This window comes from Balaenoptera physalus, assembly GCF_965194825.1.
Source record: "Balaenoptera physalus genome assembly, chromosome: 8".
In the NCBI taxonomy this organism is placed as follows: Eukaryota; Metazoa; Chordata; class Mammalia; order Artiodactyla; family Balaenopteridae; genus Balaenoptera; species Balaenoptera physalus.
The window spans coordinates 64,355,448-64,372,811 of record NC_138887.1 but is presented as its reverse complement, the minus strand read 5'-3'; the positions used below and the strand labels follow the sequence as shown (position 1 = coordinate 64,372,811).

At 38.2% G+C, this 17,364-nt stretch overlaps 1 protein-coding gene across 4 annotated transcripts in view; it reads left to right on the top strand.

The window, feature by feature from the left end:
• Nucleotides 1–17,364, top strand: part of DYNC1I1 (dynein cytoplasmic 1 intermediate chain 1) — a 334,077-nt gene that overhangs the window by 302,519 nt on the left and 14,194 nt on the right. For all 4 annotated transcript variants that reach the window (XM_082471864.1, XM_082471863.1, XM_082471862.1 and 1 more), the window contains 2 exons: nucleotides 6,410–6,550; nucleotides 10,676–10,801. In XM_082471864.1, coding sequence (XP_082327990.1) covers nucleotides 6,410–6,550; nucleotides 10,676–10,801 — 267 coding nt within the window. The remainder of the gene's footprint in view (nucleotides 1–6,409; nucleotides 6,551–10,675; nucleotides 10,802–17,364) is intronic.

Below are 17,364 nucleotides of genomic sequence, written 5' to 3'. Positions count from 1 at the left end.
ATGGTACCAATGAGCCAACCGTCGAGTGACCGTCTCTGCCCTGCCTCGACTCAAATAAGCCCAGAGGCAGAACTTACCAAAAGAGCCCTAGCAGCTGAGGTGAATGCAAACAGCTCAATTCAGAAGATCACCCCTGCTTGCTGAGTGTCTTCACAAGGATTCTGTACAGATTTGTTTCACTAAAATGCCTGTTTTAAAGGAGAACCTTTAGGTGGAGCTGATATGCATAAAACTCGTGCCAGTGTGGGGAAATACTCCTTTTATGAATGAGGGAGGCATAGCTGGTAGCTTTTTCCGTGGCTTTAAACACTCAGATACTAGTCAGAACCTGTGAATATGTATACATTCTTTTATATGGATAATTATCTTCTTTATTGGTGGCGCCTCCTGGATTAGAAGGATTCTTCCATGCAAATAAGCCGTAGAGGAAGGTAGTGCAGCAAAGAACACCTTTTATGTGGCTTCAGTACTTATTTAGCAAAACTTCTACATTTATAGAGAGGCAAATGCTAAATTCCTGGATTTCTATAAGCTTCTTTGTAATTCTTTTAACTAATTCAAGTTAAAGTCCTTAAATGTATTTTTGGTTAATGCGCACAAACAACAAACAGACCCACTGTACATCTTCTGTTAAGAATAGCTCACCCAAAGTGTTTATGCCTGATTTTGAATTTCTGACCATGGTAGAAGCAGGTAAAGATATGATTCGGGTATCATTACAATACTGTTACAATATTAGCCACAGAAATTAAGATAAATACAGGATACTTTGTGCTTTAGAAAGACACTACATTAAGTTGCAAATAATGTTTTCCAGCCATAGTACCAAATTCGCAACGCTTCTTTTGGGCCAAGCAAGTTGGTGGTTTGGTTTGGTTTGGTTTGGTTTGTGAGTTTGGGTTTGTTTGTTTGTTTAAGCACTTTCTTTTTATGGTAGAAGCATCCATTTTTGTGTGAGCTTGAAGTTTGGGGGTCCTTTGGTGGTTTTTTAAAAAGTGATATTGTGGTCTCACATTTTAATGTTTCCTGGAAGAACTAGCTGGCTATTTATTTTAATTACTTCACAGGAACCCACATGACAATTTTTGAAGGACATTTTCTTATTACTCATTGTTTAGTATTTTGGTCATCATTTTTCCCCCAACAAGATATAGTTTTTAAGGTAAGATTCCATTTGTTTTCCTTTTATTTCAGAATAAAAATATAGAAATTCTACTGTTAGTCGTCCACCCTGACCTGACCTACCCATGTAACACCCCCTTCCCTACTCCCTCCTCACCAAAAGAAAGGTTCATGGTTTGGGTAGACATTTCTAAGTCGGCTTTGAGAGCTAATCATTTACAGGCAAATGCAACCTCAAGAACCACAGTGTTTGGAGGTATTAGGAGGCATTTTAACACAAATCTTCCTATTCACCAACCTTCGAAAAACTAAAGCCCATTAGGATGCCTTGAGCTGCCTGATAGGAGGAAAATAAATCATATAGAGGAAAATAAAACAAACACTATATTCCCTGGATGTGACTTTGGTACATTTCTAACGTCAGAAATAGAAATTCACCTCTCATGAAATCATTTTACAGTTAACTGATTGGAAAAATACGCAGCTCTATTCATTGTCAGAAGTATACTTGTAAAATCAAAGCTCAGTCCAGAGATCGTCTTTATTGTAAAACGCTGATGGATGTTGTAACTGTTCGTTTTTGAACAGAGTTCACTACCTGCCTCTCTTATGTAAATTTAATATTCTTTATCCCTTCTCTGGTCAAATAGGAGGTCTTTTATTACTTTTATTATTTCAGTTTTTCTCACTGAAAACTACCCTCGTACATCTTTGTGTATTTTGGTGAAACACAAAGTAAAAAAGAGTCACTATGATATGAATTCCACAGAACATCAAGGAAGATGGCTTTAATTATAATACTTAGTTTTGAATAACTCTTTGTTAAACTTTCACATGCTTTATTCCACTCAGCCCTTACCACAGAACAGAGTCATAGAATCACAAAGCCAGTGGGAACCCTTGAGGTCAATTGCTCTAGCTTTCCATCTTACAGATGAAAAATAAACTGCAGATCCAAGAATGTTAAGTTAAATTTCCCAAGGTCTGTAGTTTTTCCACTTTCTCCTACTTCCTTTCCTATTCCATACTCGCTGTGTTATCCGCATCTATCAGATGAGTCCCTCACCCGAAATCGTATAGACATTCAGTGAACTTGAACCCGGATCTTTGCCTCTTAGCATCATTTTATTCTGCTCTCCAATGCATGGCCTGCTTTAATCTCTGCTGGCTAAAGGCCTATTTTCATCCTGTTTCCTGGTTTTCAGGAGAGAAAGACTTCTGTTAGTGTCACAAGGTGCTAAGGATGCCTGGAATTGTATGGGTAACATCTTCAGGATTATTAGTAACCGATTCAGGAAACGAAACACTGTGCATGTGATATTTTTGAACTCTTTCTACAAGTTACGCAGTGTGTGCTTAGTAAGTATTGGTTGAATTGACGGGGACAGCAAAGTGGAGAGGTAACAGATCTTTTGCTCTTTCTGTAAAGACCGAAGACCTTCACTGTGTTTCATAGAGGACCACACGGTTCCAGCATATAGAGGATGTGCTTAACAGCTAGAAAAACCAGAGAACCAAATCCAACACCACCACTTACAACCTTCGTGGCCTTGGGAAAGTTACTAACTTTCCTGAACTATAATTTTCTCTTCTGTAAATACCGTCTACCTTACAGAGATTTTATGCGGATTAAATTAGACAATGTGTGTATAGAGTCAGGCACACGCAAGCACCCAATAATGTACCCTTTCCTGCCCTTCAAGTCTGTCTGGGAGGTGACTGGTAGCCTGATTCTCCGCTCTGTCTGAGAATCAGGGCATTAAAATCACACTGGTCGGTGTCTGGATATTTTAACATTTTGGCACAGTTCTGGAAACCCGTCTAAAACACAGGGCGTCACAGCTTTATTTCATTGGCATGTGTCACACATGCCGTAGGCTGCGTTACAAGGCAGTTTTCCTTTTTGTTCTCTAACAGGTCTCTGATACCGATCAGGGCATCAGAAAAGAGAACACGCAAGTGAAGGGGTTTGTGTCTAGTGAAATTTGATTGTCTTAAAAAACGCTTTCTACAGTAACACATAGTGGAATGATATTTAATTTACTAAATGGCCTTGAGTATTTTGTAGGGTTAATATTTAAAATCACCAAGCTTCTGTATCTTTAATATATATAAATGATATTATAGTATCCTCCTCAAAAATCATTGGTCACATTTGCCCCTACACTCTCCACCTTTTCAAAACTTGTAGTGTTCTAAAATCGGTGACAGTGCAATAGCAAGCTATAACAACTTTGTAGATACAAACATATGTTTCAAAATTCAAAAACAGAATCTTTAGACCCTAATGCTTTTGATATATTTTGTTAATATTTCATGATATATATGTAAATTATGAAATGTTTTATATTAAGTGTTTGAGACAAATTTTCAATGAGGTTTTCAGCTTACCCTTTGAGTCCCAAATAAGATAGAATGGAAGACTCCTCTATTGAAAAAACTGCACTTAATATTCGGAATAGCACTGCTTACTATTGTAAGAGTGGCATTAGCCTATGCCCATAGCATGTGCCGTTCTAAACGTGAGAACTGTTGGTTCATAGATGTCGGTCCCCTTGGCACCCTAAAAATGCCTTCAATCTCGACCAAGACTTCTTCATCCTGTGAATTTATCAAAGTTAGAACAAAGCCTTTGAAAATATAAATCCTTCTCCCTGCCCCAAACATGCACAATCTGTAGCTTAGAATTACTTGCACAGTGACTTCAGTCTTGGAGGTGGGAGGTGATAAGGAAGCTGAAGAAAACCTAGGGAATAATAGCATTTCAATACAATACTGTTAAACACAAGAAAATTGGTTTTTGGTAAGATGAACAAAGCAGTTATTTCCAGATGTTTAAAAAGTAAAATCTCCAGGATATACTAGAGTTTTGACCAAGTTTCTTCAAAAGGAAGACACCAAAAGAAAAAAACAACACTAGAGATTAGCAGCAGAATTTGAGAGAATTAACATATCGAGTAATATCAACTCCTTAGAAGATGACTGTTTAAAGCTAGATGGTTTTCTAATTGATCAAAGCAAGGACTGAAGATGAGTTATGTGTTTATTGAATGTATGTGTGCATCTATGTCTAGACCTCTGTATACTCAGTTATACTATCAGCTGGGTTATTAAGAGAAGATACTGAGAACTGACTTTTTAAAGCATGTGTAAGTCTTTTCTACTCTTTGATTTTAAGAAAAATGTGTTACTCATATTCTCTAACAAATAGTGACTAGCTAGCTACAAAAAAATAGAAATAGTGACTAGCTAGCTAAATAGTCACAAATAGTGACTAGCTAGCTAAATAGTCACAAATAGTGACTAGCTAGCTAAAAAAATCAAGAATTTGGGGCAGGAATAATCTTCTACGAAGACTTAGAATTTAATATTCACAAGTAGTCAGTGAAGGAGCAGCTACTCCACCCTGCCTTTTTTTTATATTAATAAGAAAAAAAGATGATATAATCATATTAATTTAAGGTCATTGGGTATTCAGATTTGCTGAAGAAGTTAGTTTGAATCACCGCATCCAAACAGTGAGAGGAAGAAAAAAAGCTACATAAATAGCAAATAGGCAGATAATCTTAGCTCCAAATTACAGTGCACATAGGGGATATAATAAAGTTTTTGGCATAAAAGAGGTATAGGGTATTAAAATACAAAACTATAAGGCTAAATGTCCATTTAATTCTTTTTGAGATCTCAATGTCACATGTTCTTTTTAGGTACTACTTAAATTAAAAATAAGACCACACACACCACCCGCCCCACACATACAATGTCCCATCTAAAATCTTCCGTTGCTTTAATAGTCTTAGAGTTGTGTTCACGTCTCAGCAACGCCAAAGCAAGATAATTCCTGGAAAGAGAAATCACGTATAGTCACTACCTTAACAAATTTTTGCATTAGGTTTAGGCTGTGGGAGTTTTATTGTCTTCCCATGATTTTTCTCACCTTGATTTCAGCACACGCATTTTGTGCATTTTATTTGCACTCACAGTGCATTTGGGGAGTTTGCTCCAATATTTGGAGCTGATTCCCCACAGATACATTCTTTGAACATTTTCTGCAGAAAGTATTTGATTGTTCATATTGTATGTTACTGTTTTTTGATCTTATTACTCTGGCCTGTACAGGCATTCAGCTGAACCCGTGAAAGGAGTACAGACAGCTGACTGGATGAAGAAGACATTGGGGGAAAAAACTCCCATTGTTTAGATTTCTGTCAGAGGATATAAGAATGCTTAATTTCTTTTATCTCTAGGGCTTTCATTATCATTTAAATTTCATTTTACATTAATTGATCAGGGATTAGTAAAGCCATTATGCAGAAATTAGAATAAGACACGCCAGATGGAATGAATAATTCATGAAGTCCAATTACGTTTTATTTCTGGTGTACTTTCAAACTTGCTTCTGACTTCTGTGCTATTTTGATGTGACAATATTCACAGGAAATCAAGAGTGCCATTTTAATTTATTGTATCCCTCCGAAGGGGAAGCATTTGTATGCAGTAGGGGTATGCTAGTGCATTTTCCCCCAGAACACCGATTTCAGGGCTCTTAGAAATACTGGGTAATCTAGAAAACGTGGTTCGCCTCCTACGAAGGTTCAGGGGCATTGCATTGAGCCTCGCCAGTCCACCTGATTTGGGTGAACTGACCCTGGAGAGAGAGACCAGAGACTCAGAACCGCGAGATTTTTCACCTCGCAGAAGAGCTACAAATCCCTTTAAAATATGTATCCCCATCCCCGCCGCAGAGGAGCCATTAAAGTATAAATTTGGCCTCGAGTTGGATTGGAAGCGGAGTTGCAGCTACAGAAAACGACCGCGAGGTGGCAGGCGTTGCCTTCAATGCGAAGGGTTCTGGGTCGCCGGGACCGCCGGGGCTTCCAGAGCCTTCCCCGCGGGTCTGATCCCGGCAGGCAGAGCACGCCTGGGTTCGGGCCCTGAGCGACTCGCAGAGCGTAGCCCGGCGAGAACTCCGAGCTCCTGGGCAGCCCCGGCCACCTGTCTGGAATGTCTCGCACGACTGTGTCTGAAACCGCCTCCCCCCGCCCGTCCCAGCCCCCAGCCCCTTAAGAGTCCCTCCCCGCCTCCCCCGCCCCCCTCCCCCCACCGTATTTACTTATGCCAGTGGACAGTTCTAGTAACATTAAAGCTGCGGTCCACCTTCTCGAGGACTTTCATCTCGGGAAGTTTTATGACACTTTGTGAATGTGCAAAGTTTTTAATTAGGCTCGCTAGACAGCCCGAGGCAGCCGCAGCGCCACAAAGTCTTCACGGTCTCTCTGCTTTACAGCACAACAAGCCGCTCTACTCCTTTGAAGACAATGCAGACTATGTGTACGATGTCATGTGGTCCCCCGTGCATCCCGCGCTCTTTGCCTGCGTGGACGGGATGGGGCGCTTGGACCTCTGGAACCTCAACAATGACACCGAGGTGAGCGGCGGCGCAGGCGCCGGGCCGGGCCGGGCGGGCTGGGAGGGGGGCGCCGTCGGCCTCTCTCCGTCTCCCCCTCTCTCTGAAATGGCCTTTTTTGGACAGACCCTCCAGTTGCAGCTGGGCTGCCGACCCCCCATTCTCCGCTGCTGTGCAGGGTATTGGCAGATGCGTTGGCCCCAAATCATTTAATCTCACTTCATCCCTAAACCGTGGCGGAATCTTGGACAATTGACGACCCTTCTCTGCAAAGAGCAAAACCATACGTGTTCACGCCTTTTACTGCGGGAAAGGACACTCGGGCATATTTCAGGGTGTTGAAATAACTCTATTGGCAAACACTTGGAAAAGTAAGCTTTTGTGGACTTTGACTTGAGATTGGGCTTTTTAAAAGGGCTATTTGCCAGTGTTTGCTACTTGCACAATTTCTGTTTTAAATCCATAAAAGATGATTCTCTTGACTGTTTATGTTTAGATCTATTCTCCATTTGAAATTTACAAGGTGAATAATCCTTGTCTAAGATACCGAACTCACAGATAGACTTTTATAAGTTTCTAACTCTGAACATGTATGTTAAACTCAGTATTTTTTTTTTAATGAGATTTTAACATGTCACATTTAGAGTCCTTCACAAGTGAAAAATTTTTTCAAAAAGCAATTAACAATAAGGAAATAGTCTTTTTAAAAATTTTGCAATATATATTAATGTTTTAAAAATTATGCCACGTATATTTTTCCTTTTTTACACTTTTTCAAAATTATTGAGGTGCTAATTCAGGTAGCAGAGTTTTTGGTTGGGTTTTTTTAAAAAAACGTGAATATTAAATGTCCTTCAGTTTAATACAATAAAATGGTCTCGTCGTCATCTCCTGGTCTGTGATTCAGGACAGCTCTCCATCAATAAGAATGGACAGGTAAGAAGAACAAGTGCTGAAAACTACATGTCAAGTGGAGAACGAGAGAGGGGTCTTTTGAAGTGTTCTGAGCAGGAAACAGCTCGGCCTTTTTAATTAGGAAGCCTACAGCTGGAGGATATGAGGAGGGACGGGCTCCCCTAGTATTTTTTCTGGGAGGGGGCAGGGAAATATCCTTCAGGTGTTATTATTGAGTCACTGTACCTTGCAAGATTATATACACCTAAAACCACTGCCAAATAGTTGTCTTTTTAAAAAACTTTCCATTTACGTCTATTTTTTCCTTTTGGCTACCAGAAGTGTATGACAAGGACAAGAGTTATGTAATGAAGCATCTTTGGAAATAAAGGGCACGAATACGTGCAGTGCCCATCATTTCAGATGTTGAAATGTTTATAACATTATTGCTTTTATAGAAAGGTGTTATTACTCTACGATGTAATGGTTTCCCAAAGTCTTTCATCACCGTTGATTAAAATCATATTGTTTCTATCTGCTAGAATAAACTCAATTCACTCTAAACAACCAAAAACACATTTTCCAGATTGATTTAGGAGACCCAGTCAGAAATCAGATTTAGAAGTGAGTTCAGGTGATACTCAACTATGATGTAATGGAGTGTTCTACCAACTACAGTGTTCTACAGTAATTCCTCTGTAACTCTTCTCGTTTAGTTTTGTGTTTTAATCAGCTTTTTAGGTAAAACAAAATTAATATCTCAGCATTGCCAAACGTGATTTTTTTTCCCTTCCCTCGCTCTAGGTATCAAGAGACAACCACATAAGTGTTTTATTGCTAACCATTTAAAAAAATTGTTACTTGGCATGCAGATCATTTAGTTTTGCGGTGATCGTAGTGCTGCTTTCACAATAATAGTAGATACGTTGAGTCTGATTCAAATCCACTAATGAACTGAACACTTTTTAAAACCCTCATTTTTGCCTTCTATCAAGTTGAATAAGATTTTTCAAATATTTGTCCGATTAGGAATTAGATTTGTTTAAAAAAAACAAAAAACAAACCTGAAGTCTCAGTGTTTCTTTGTCCTTGTTCAAAACATTGTGCTTTTAAACCAAGTTATTCCGACTGCTCCTGTGCAAGGATAGTTCATATTCACCTATTTCAGTGTCACTGACCTCTACACAATGTAGTAAATTATGTGTATACATCCTGTCTTTGCAATTAAAATGATTGAGTCTTTAAAAAAATATGAAAATATATATGAAACTGAGATACAAGAGTAAGAAAGCCAGAGACAATATATGGATTATTTTCATTATAGATTCATCAAATTCTGAAAGCTCATTACTAGTCAAACCAATAAAATATATTTTTGTCATTTTCTTCATGCATTTGATAATTCTTTTAGCACATGTTATAGGCTGTGATAGCCTTTTTCTTTTTTAACCACTTATAATATCTATGAAAAGAAGATATTTTTAAATGGTTAAAATATTAATTATTCCAGTTTGCTACTTTACTTAATTCCAAATAAAATTCTTTAAAATGTTTTAGGCATAATTTAAAATGTATCAAAAAAATCACTTTCTTTTGAGTGATTATTTATTATATTAAGATTAAATACTTTTTATTCAATTTTTTGAGATTCTTCACAGATAAAATCTGATATTAACTAGCTTTAGAGAAAGTAGGATCCTGTGTGATCTCTCTAAATTATGGAGTTAAAAGTTAACTCTGAAACTCTATAGCTGAATCGCAGATTTCTTTGCTGAGTAGCACACTAATAATAAAGTGCATTGACAGAATTATGGCCCAAACTAAATTCACATTGTTTTGGCCTTTAAAAAGTTTGGTTAAAAATTCAGTCTCCAGCACTGCACAGCAGGTCCCTTTATTGTAGAAACTGTGTATTAAAAAAAATAAATAAATGAGCTGGGGACTTTTACATTTTTGCTCTCAATTGACATACAGTGATTTAAGTAGGTAAAAGAATTTTTATTGATTTCAAGATTAAGTTTAAACATAGATTCTTACATATGATGGAGTTTTTATTGCTATTTTAAAGATAGGTATTGGGTCAGTAATGTCATATAAACAGATGGTTTCAATTCCCTGAATAGCAGAATGCCAGGGGAGCTAAGGCACAGTACATGTGGTGTTTCCATCCTAATAGGACATGTTTATTAGACACAGGTCTTAAAACAGTGGCATAAGATGATGTTGGTGGCCCTCTTTTCACTATATATTTTTTTCTTTTTTTGTTTTAACATTTACCTTTTCTCGTTTTTCATGGGCTGTTGTCATTTCCTATTCAACTTTCTTGTAGAAGGCTTGGAGATCTGATCTTTCTATCAGTTATAAACTTCCAACCTTCAAGATGAGTGTTTACACAACTGATGATGAAAAGAGGGGTAGACCCACTAAAATTCTTTTTCCAAATATTAAGGTTCTTGTAACAAATACTGCAGGTTCCATTTCAGCACCTCTGGTTCACTTAAATAATGATTAATATTGTAATTATCAACATTGTCAGATTTCAGGTGTTTATTAAAGGAGATGTAAGGCCTTTTCTACAAGTAAGTGCTACATTCTATCAGGATATCACCCTGAGGACATTTTCAGAGTTATGGAGAACTTCCTACACCTTGGTATTGCTAGAAGGAAGAAAAAAGGTGGGGGCGGGGGGAGAAAAGAAAAAAGAAAGGAGAACTTGCAGTTTTGAAGTTTTTCACCTGCTTACTTTTTCTTCTTCTGAGGACCCCCTCTCTGATAAGGTTTTGAGGGGTCAATACATTTCTTTCCCCTGAAGACCCTTAATATGACGTTTATTCCACCATATACCCCATTCCCCCTTCTATAGTATCCTTAATCTTGGTAAATCCTGAAATCTCCCCCTCCATTGATCCATAAATCATGACCTGATCAAGAAGTATCCCATTTAGCTGCTGTGTTTGTATGTTGTTTGTGCACCCTGCATAATCCGAAGAAATATTTGTCACTCACTGCCCATTGACTGTGGAAAAAGACTCTCCCTCTTTTCCTTTTTTGTTGAAGTGTCTCTTCTCTCTACTCTTTAATTCAGTGGAGCATATGATTTAAGAACAGTGAATCCTTTTCACCCCTGCACAAGGGATATATAGTACTTAATGCACACGCAGGCAGTGGTGACTCATCCAGTTAAACGTATCGTTGTGAATTCGTATATTTAAATTCATATTCAGAGATTCTTTGTTGTAACCCCTTTGGCAGGTTCCAACAGCAAGTGTGGCCATTGAGGGGGCATCCGCCCTAAACCGTGTTCATTGGGCTCAAGGTGGCAAAGAAGTTGCCGTTGGGGACTCAGAAGGCCGTATTTGGATCTATGACGTCGGAGAGGTACATGTTATTTGGTTTGGGTGTTTTGATTTTGTTTCTGTTGTTCAGTTTTTTTTGTTTTGTTTGTGCTTGTATATCTGGTTTGAAGACCTAGTGAAATTACTGACAGCACCCTGTGGGCCCTGAGAGCCCTCTTGAGTGCGTTTGCAAATTTCCATTGACTTCAGTGGGAGTTTAGTGAGACTTCCTCAGGGCCTAATTTGGTCTTCCGTCTCCATGCACAGGACCCTGCGTTAGATAATGATCGGGCTTCTTTCAGAGTGCTGTAGAATTCCCAGCTATCCTGTGATGAAGCATGGCACTTCCCCCCAGTTTCATGAAAATGAAAAGTTTGCCAAATTCATCATGCAAACATTGAATTTGGAATTTGTTGTTTACTTTGAAAAGTCAAGCTTTAGTTGGTGTGTTCAATTAAAAGGTATATACTATTACTCTTTAAGTAAAAGTACAATTAAAAAAGCTGAGGCGAATCAGAACTTCGTATCGTTTTCATGATATTCAAAGTTATTATATGCAGTGTATACTTCTCTGGTTTATCCTGTTATATGACATGTAAAGTCATTCTGAATATCATGGCACATATCAAAAGAAAAAAACTACATCTTTTTTTTCATATAAATCTCCTTGAATATTCATACTATACTTAATGTTACATTATCAGTCAATTTTACAGAAGCATATCTGTTTGTTTTTACTCTATGAGAAAGTATTGACGAAAACCTTCATTTCTGATGAGGTTAAAGAGTTTTTTTTCTTAAAGACAAAGAAAATATTGAACTTTCAAGCAAAACAAAATAAGAGTGTTGTGTAAATTGTTTTCGTGTAATGTGAATCTAACATTTGCATTCTGGGGGAAAATATACTGCATTTGTATATATAACGTCCTAGACCTAGGGAGTGCTCTTTGAGTGCCTGGTGGATGGACATAGCTGATCACACTGAGAAGGGTTCTTTATGGTTTCATCAGTGAGCTTTCTATAACTGTGGCAATCCTAGATGGTTTGCTCTACGATGGAACTTTTGATGGTGCTATATGGTAGAGTTGGTTGTGTTGAAACAAGCTGGTTGGTGTGTGTGTGCGTGTGTATGTATGTGTTTTAATTCGGCCAGAGACAGGAACTAAATGACTTCAGAGATGGGAGTTTTCTGTTTGGGGATGTACAACTCTAAGGAGAACAGCTAGAAGAATCTCTTGTTTTCACTGCATGCTGTCTATTTCATTAGATGCCACTCCCCCCCCCCCCCCACTGCCCCTCAACTACTCCTGATGTCATAAGCTGAGTCATTCTAACAGTGACAAAGACCCTGTTAATATTCATCCCCAGTGGTGAAGATGCAAATGGTCCAGTGACTATTGACGTAGTTTGGAGTCTTTGAGAAAGAGAATACCCTCTGAATTAAAAATATTGCTAATATTTTTAAAGCAATATTTTCTTCAGTGAATATTTAAAATCAGTGCATCTTTTTCATGGTCTTCATCATCATAAAACCAAGCAACAAAAACACGTATTCTACATTGGTTCATTTATTAAAAAATTTAAAAGGTAGCAAAGAAGGAGAATATAAAGAAACAAACGGTTTCTCTCCTCCTTTCCTTTGTTTAGAACAAGTACAATGGTAGGCGAGAAAATAGGTGTGGAGACATGCTCAGAGACGAAATGGTAGAAAATAGATGAAATTTAAAAACTCTTTTCTCCACTTCCCTTGCTTATACATAACATCCCTTAATTCTCTTAAGATTATATGCAACATTAATTGTTTTATCCAAGAGGGCTGAAAAGCAGAATAGTCTAACAATCTGGTTTATTTAAAGTAAGGCATTTTGAAAAATCTGTATGTTGACCACAAATAATTTGTGGTCATATATTCATATATATGTAATATACATTCACACACACCACCTCTAGGCAGTAAGAAAATACAACATAACATATATGCAGAATTTTCTGCAATAAAGTGATTTTATAGCCATTGGACAACATTACTTGAATATGACTCATATTTGGGGAGTATGTATGATTTTGTAAAAGTTGCTTTGGCTGATATATGGCTGCTGAAACTTCTTCCTAGGTTGTTGTCATCATTTCTAAGTTGTAAAGTGTTGTCATACTCATATTTCTCCTATCGTACCAGCAGATCAGGCTGGTTTTCATTTTTGTATTATTGCCCTTACTTTTCTAAGGGACATCACAGACTATGGAAATGTCCGCAACTCTAGGCCAGTCTCACCTATTGTCTGGAGTCTAGACAGGCTATAGAAAAAAATCTCTGTGACATATAATAGGCCAAACAATTTGTAGGGTTGTTTATCCCTACAAATTCACTACCAGGAAAAAAAAGGGGGGGGGATATACTCTTTTATTCAGAGTAGGTAATATTATAATCTTCTAGCCCTTTTCTGAACGACCAAAAATCAGGATAAGCTATACATTTGAACAGTTCTTTCTGTATTGTTTGATCCTAAAAAGTAACCTATAGCTCAGAAAAACTCAGACTTTACAAGGTAATTTTGTTTTAAGTATAGTTTTTCTCTTAAATTTGTAAATACCTTACAAAAATACTTACGTGTATTTTGGGGGAGAAATAAAGGGGTGCTTTTCTGTTTCTCTTTGCTTGCCTCTATAGCCTGTTCTAAGTCTCTGAAAACCAACTCTGTAGAGGTTCCACGTCCAAAAGGAAAGACAACTCCTCCAGCTGAGTTTAGCTGAAGCCCACTTCGGAGAGATGGTAGCTCATAGGCAAAAGCTGCCATAACTGTAATTACTATTGTCTCGTTCACCAACTTAGACCTGACAGAGCACAGCTGTCCTTAGAGGAGAAGGGCACCCCCTAAACAGTGCTTCCCCAGCCTTCCTAATCACCTGCACTGCAGAAAGCCAGGCAGAGCGCCTTCACGGCAACCTGGCCCATCTAGAATTTGAGGTCAAATCCAACACTGGTGCACGGCTGACGAGAGCGAAGGGGTTTAAGCAGGAAGTGATTTTAAAAGGAAAAAATACAGAGAAAGAGAAACGATATGTCACTGAGGATCAGATTGCCAGGAGACAGTGCTACCATTATCTGTATTCAAAATTGGTCCTCCACTCCCCATTAAAACAGAGCCCATACCAGGGTCACGCTGGCCTTTGGATAGAAAACCTCGCTTTGCGGAACCCTCTAGGCAGAAGATGGAACACTTTTAGATAAGCCGTACAATACAATCTGTATAAGGAAGTAAATGGTAGTTTTTAGAGGACACTTTGTGGCTCCGTTTTCCTTGGGACCTCAGTACACAGAACTGGTGTCTGTCTACCGGAGGACATCTCATGTTCATTCTCCCATGGTTTACTTGACCGAGACCTCTGTTTGGCTGAGGAGAAGGGAGGAGGGGGCAGCAGGCTATCTTTCGTAAGGTCCTGTTTCAGAGTGAGGCTGGCTTCGTGGTTGTGCCACCTGTGCCGTCTCGCAGGGCCCCGTGCACAGGAGCCCTGAGCTTGGTTTAATGCTCTGTTGTCATTGTCTTCCAGTTGTTAAGACATTTTTCAACAAGGTGCTCCATGTTTCCATTTTGCACTGGGCCCCTCAAATTCTGTATCCCCTCCTGTCCACAAGAGTACTGCTTTCAATACCACTCACAATGCAGATCAGAAATTAAAAATTTTGGCCTTGACCTAGACCATTAGGAAGAAGGAGAAATCTTTATAGAGATAGGGTTAATTGTAGTACATGCCATATGATATTATTATTACCTATTCCTTAAGACTATTTAAAAATGTTGGACAAGAATAGCAATGACATTATATTCTAAATATCATGATATTTGGATATTTGGTGGATATTCTAATGTACTTCCCCACAACCCTCTTTTGATCACATCATAATTTTAACTGAAAGTATATTATACTTTAGAGTTTTGGGAAAGATCTCTATGATGCCTACTTTAGGTGGAGTCGAGAGGGGCAGCCTTTCTCTGTCCACCTCGTGGTCAAGAACCTCCTGATACAGGTTCTGTGACTTCTGTGACTGCCAGTGGAGAGAGCTCCATTCAAGTCCAGGTAGACGCGCCTTCCTGGGAGACCTCACGCTCAGCCAGAAGGGCGCTGCAGCAAGGGACTCTGGTGTCACAGTCGTTAACAATCGTCTGCCTCATCTCCTGTCCCAGCTGAGGCTGCAGCTGCTGCAGGGGGTCCCAGCACAGTGCCATGCCCTCCTCTCTTACGTACAGTTGTCCTCCATGACTTTTAAGATGATGGCAGAGAGCAGTGGCTCAAATACAGATTTACTGATGCAATTTATTATGAACTTCTGAAGGGGTAAACAGAGGATTGTGTATGAGCTCACTGAAATCACCAGATTGAGTTTGTCCATCCTTTTTTTTTTCTTTCTGGTACATTTAAATAGCAAAGGCATGAGTAATATCTCAAGGTCTACGACTAAGGAAGTAAAATATAAAACAGAAGTGTTTTCAGGTAGGCCACATGATGCTTTGTTTATATAGCATACGTTTTTGGTTGTTTGATTTGAGCATTGTATCTGGAAAATATACTGTACACGTTTATTTTCACAGATAGGGGTCTATTTTCTTTGCAGAGCAGGTGCTTAACTCCCATTAGCATAAATGGAAGTTATGCGAATTCAGTGAAAGAGAAGACCCCTTTTATTATTTGGCTATAATTTTTATTCTATTCATGCATCTTAACAGTTACTTAAATAGACAGTGGTTGCATGCACCATTTAAATTTTCTAAGATCTAAATTTAAAAATGAGCCTAGCTCTTGAATAAGTTTCCAGGATTTTGCTCCCCAAACTGTGGGATGCAATCTGTTTGTTTTGGAGCTGTATGATCCCATTAAATTAATTGAAAGATGGGTAAGATAACAAGTCATAAATTAACTACAAATATAACCTGAAAATGTTGAGTGTATTCTTCTTCAGAATACACTCACAGAGACCTGTTAATCATTGTTGGATTTTTTAAAATGATGTGTGAACACACATATTCTTAAGAATTAAAAATAAAAATTACTCACTGCTGTGGCTCTTTACCGAATAGCAAGCTTTTCTATATATATATATATATACATACGGAGCTGATTTTAACAGCACATGGGCCAGTGAGGATAGAATTATTCACGTGTCCTGAGGATTGATAGTCAGCCTAGCTACCTGTCTATCTTTCTTGCAGATGTGTTTTATAGAAAGCCCGTTGCCATTGTTAATGCTTCATTGCTGTCACACAGATGCAGCTGTCATAAATATCCCCTAACAACTATGTTTGCTGCTTATCTGAATTAGTTAGAATGCTGTTTGCAGCACCAGTTGTGAAAGCAGCAGTTTATCTTCCACCTCCTATTATTCCTTTTTCCATTAACCCCTTCTAGAGAAGATTGTTTTCAGTTGTGATAAATACTTATAAGTTTCAAATCCCTGATTATGTTTCTACAGTAGTCAAATGATAAAATTCCAAAATCGTTTCAGCTTAAAGTAGAATCTGAAAAATAAAATGGCAACTTAAAAACTGTAATTTGGGAGATGAATAAATCTTTTCGTCCCAGCTTTATTTGCTTGGTAGCCCATTCACTAATTACCTAAGGAAATGTGTATTAATCTTTAAAGTTTAACCCTGAGCTTTGGCAACATTTCATATAGCTTGTTTGATATGACTCTTTGGGGCCAAAAGAATGGCAGTCATTTTATTACAAATTTTAATAAATACATTTGACATTTGTCAATGTGTTAAAAAGGCCTTGAAAAATTTTTAGAAAGGAAAAAGGCAGGAGAATATGAGAGATCAAATGCAACTGCTAAAACCGTAAGCATGAATTTAAATGTTCATTGTTTTTAAAGATTTATTTATTTATTTATTTATTTTTGGCTGCATCGGATCTTAGTTGCTAAATGTTTGAATATATTTTAAGGCTGAAATTAAAAATTAGAATGAAGAGTTTACTTGGATTCCCAATAGGAAAAATGACTTACGCAATATACTTTGGAATGATGGTCAAGGTATAATGTACGAGGACTATTAAAACGTGCCTCAAACCATTCTCATAGCCAGCTAGAATAAGAATAAAAGGAGAGAGATTCCATGAGCCATTTTCCTTGCAGCTTAAATAGCAGTTCTACATAGGAGCACCTGATAAACTGGAAGTACTGGGAGTCAAAAAGGGTTTGAGCAACACAAAATAAATAACAATACATGTATGGTTTTTAAGCGGATTACACTTGAGGCGATAATTGTTCGTTTTGTGGAACGATTTCATGTTTTCCAGTAGGACAGTGCCTACATCAGTTTTCCACAGGAATTTGTGCCCTGAATATAAATAATCCCCCTCCGTGGGGAAGGGGGGAATGCAGAACACAAAATAAGAAGTTAAACTGAAATTTGGGGGTTGATTCAAATAAGAGTTCCTTAATGAAAAAGAACTGCACTCGAAATCAGTCGATTTAATTATTGTGCTCTACGAAGGCCATTATCCCCTGCTGATGCCGAGCCTGATAGCATAGCTAAGCTCTGGCAGCCTCCAAGAAGAGAAGGGCAGAGCTAGGCTTAGCTTACCAGAGTCCAGTCATAATCACCCAAA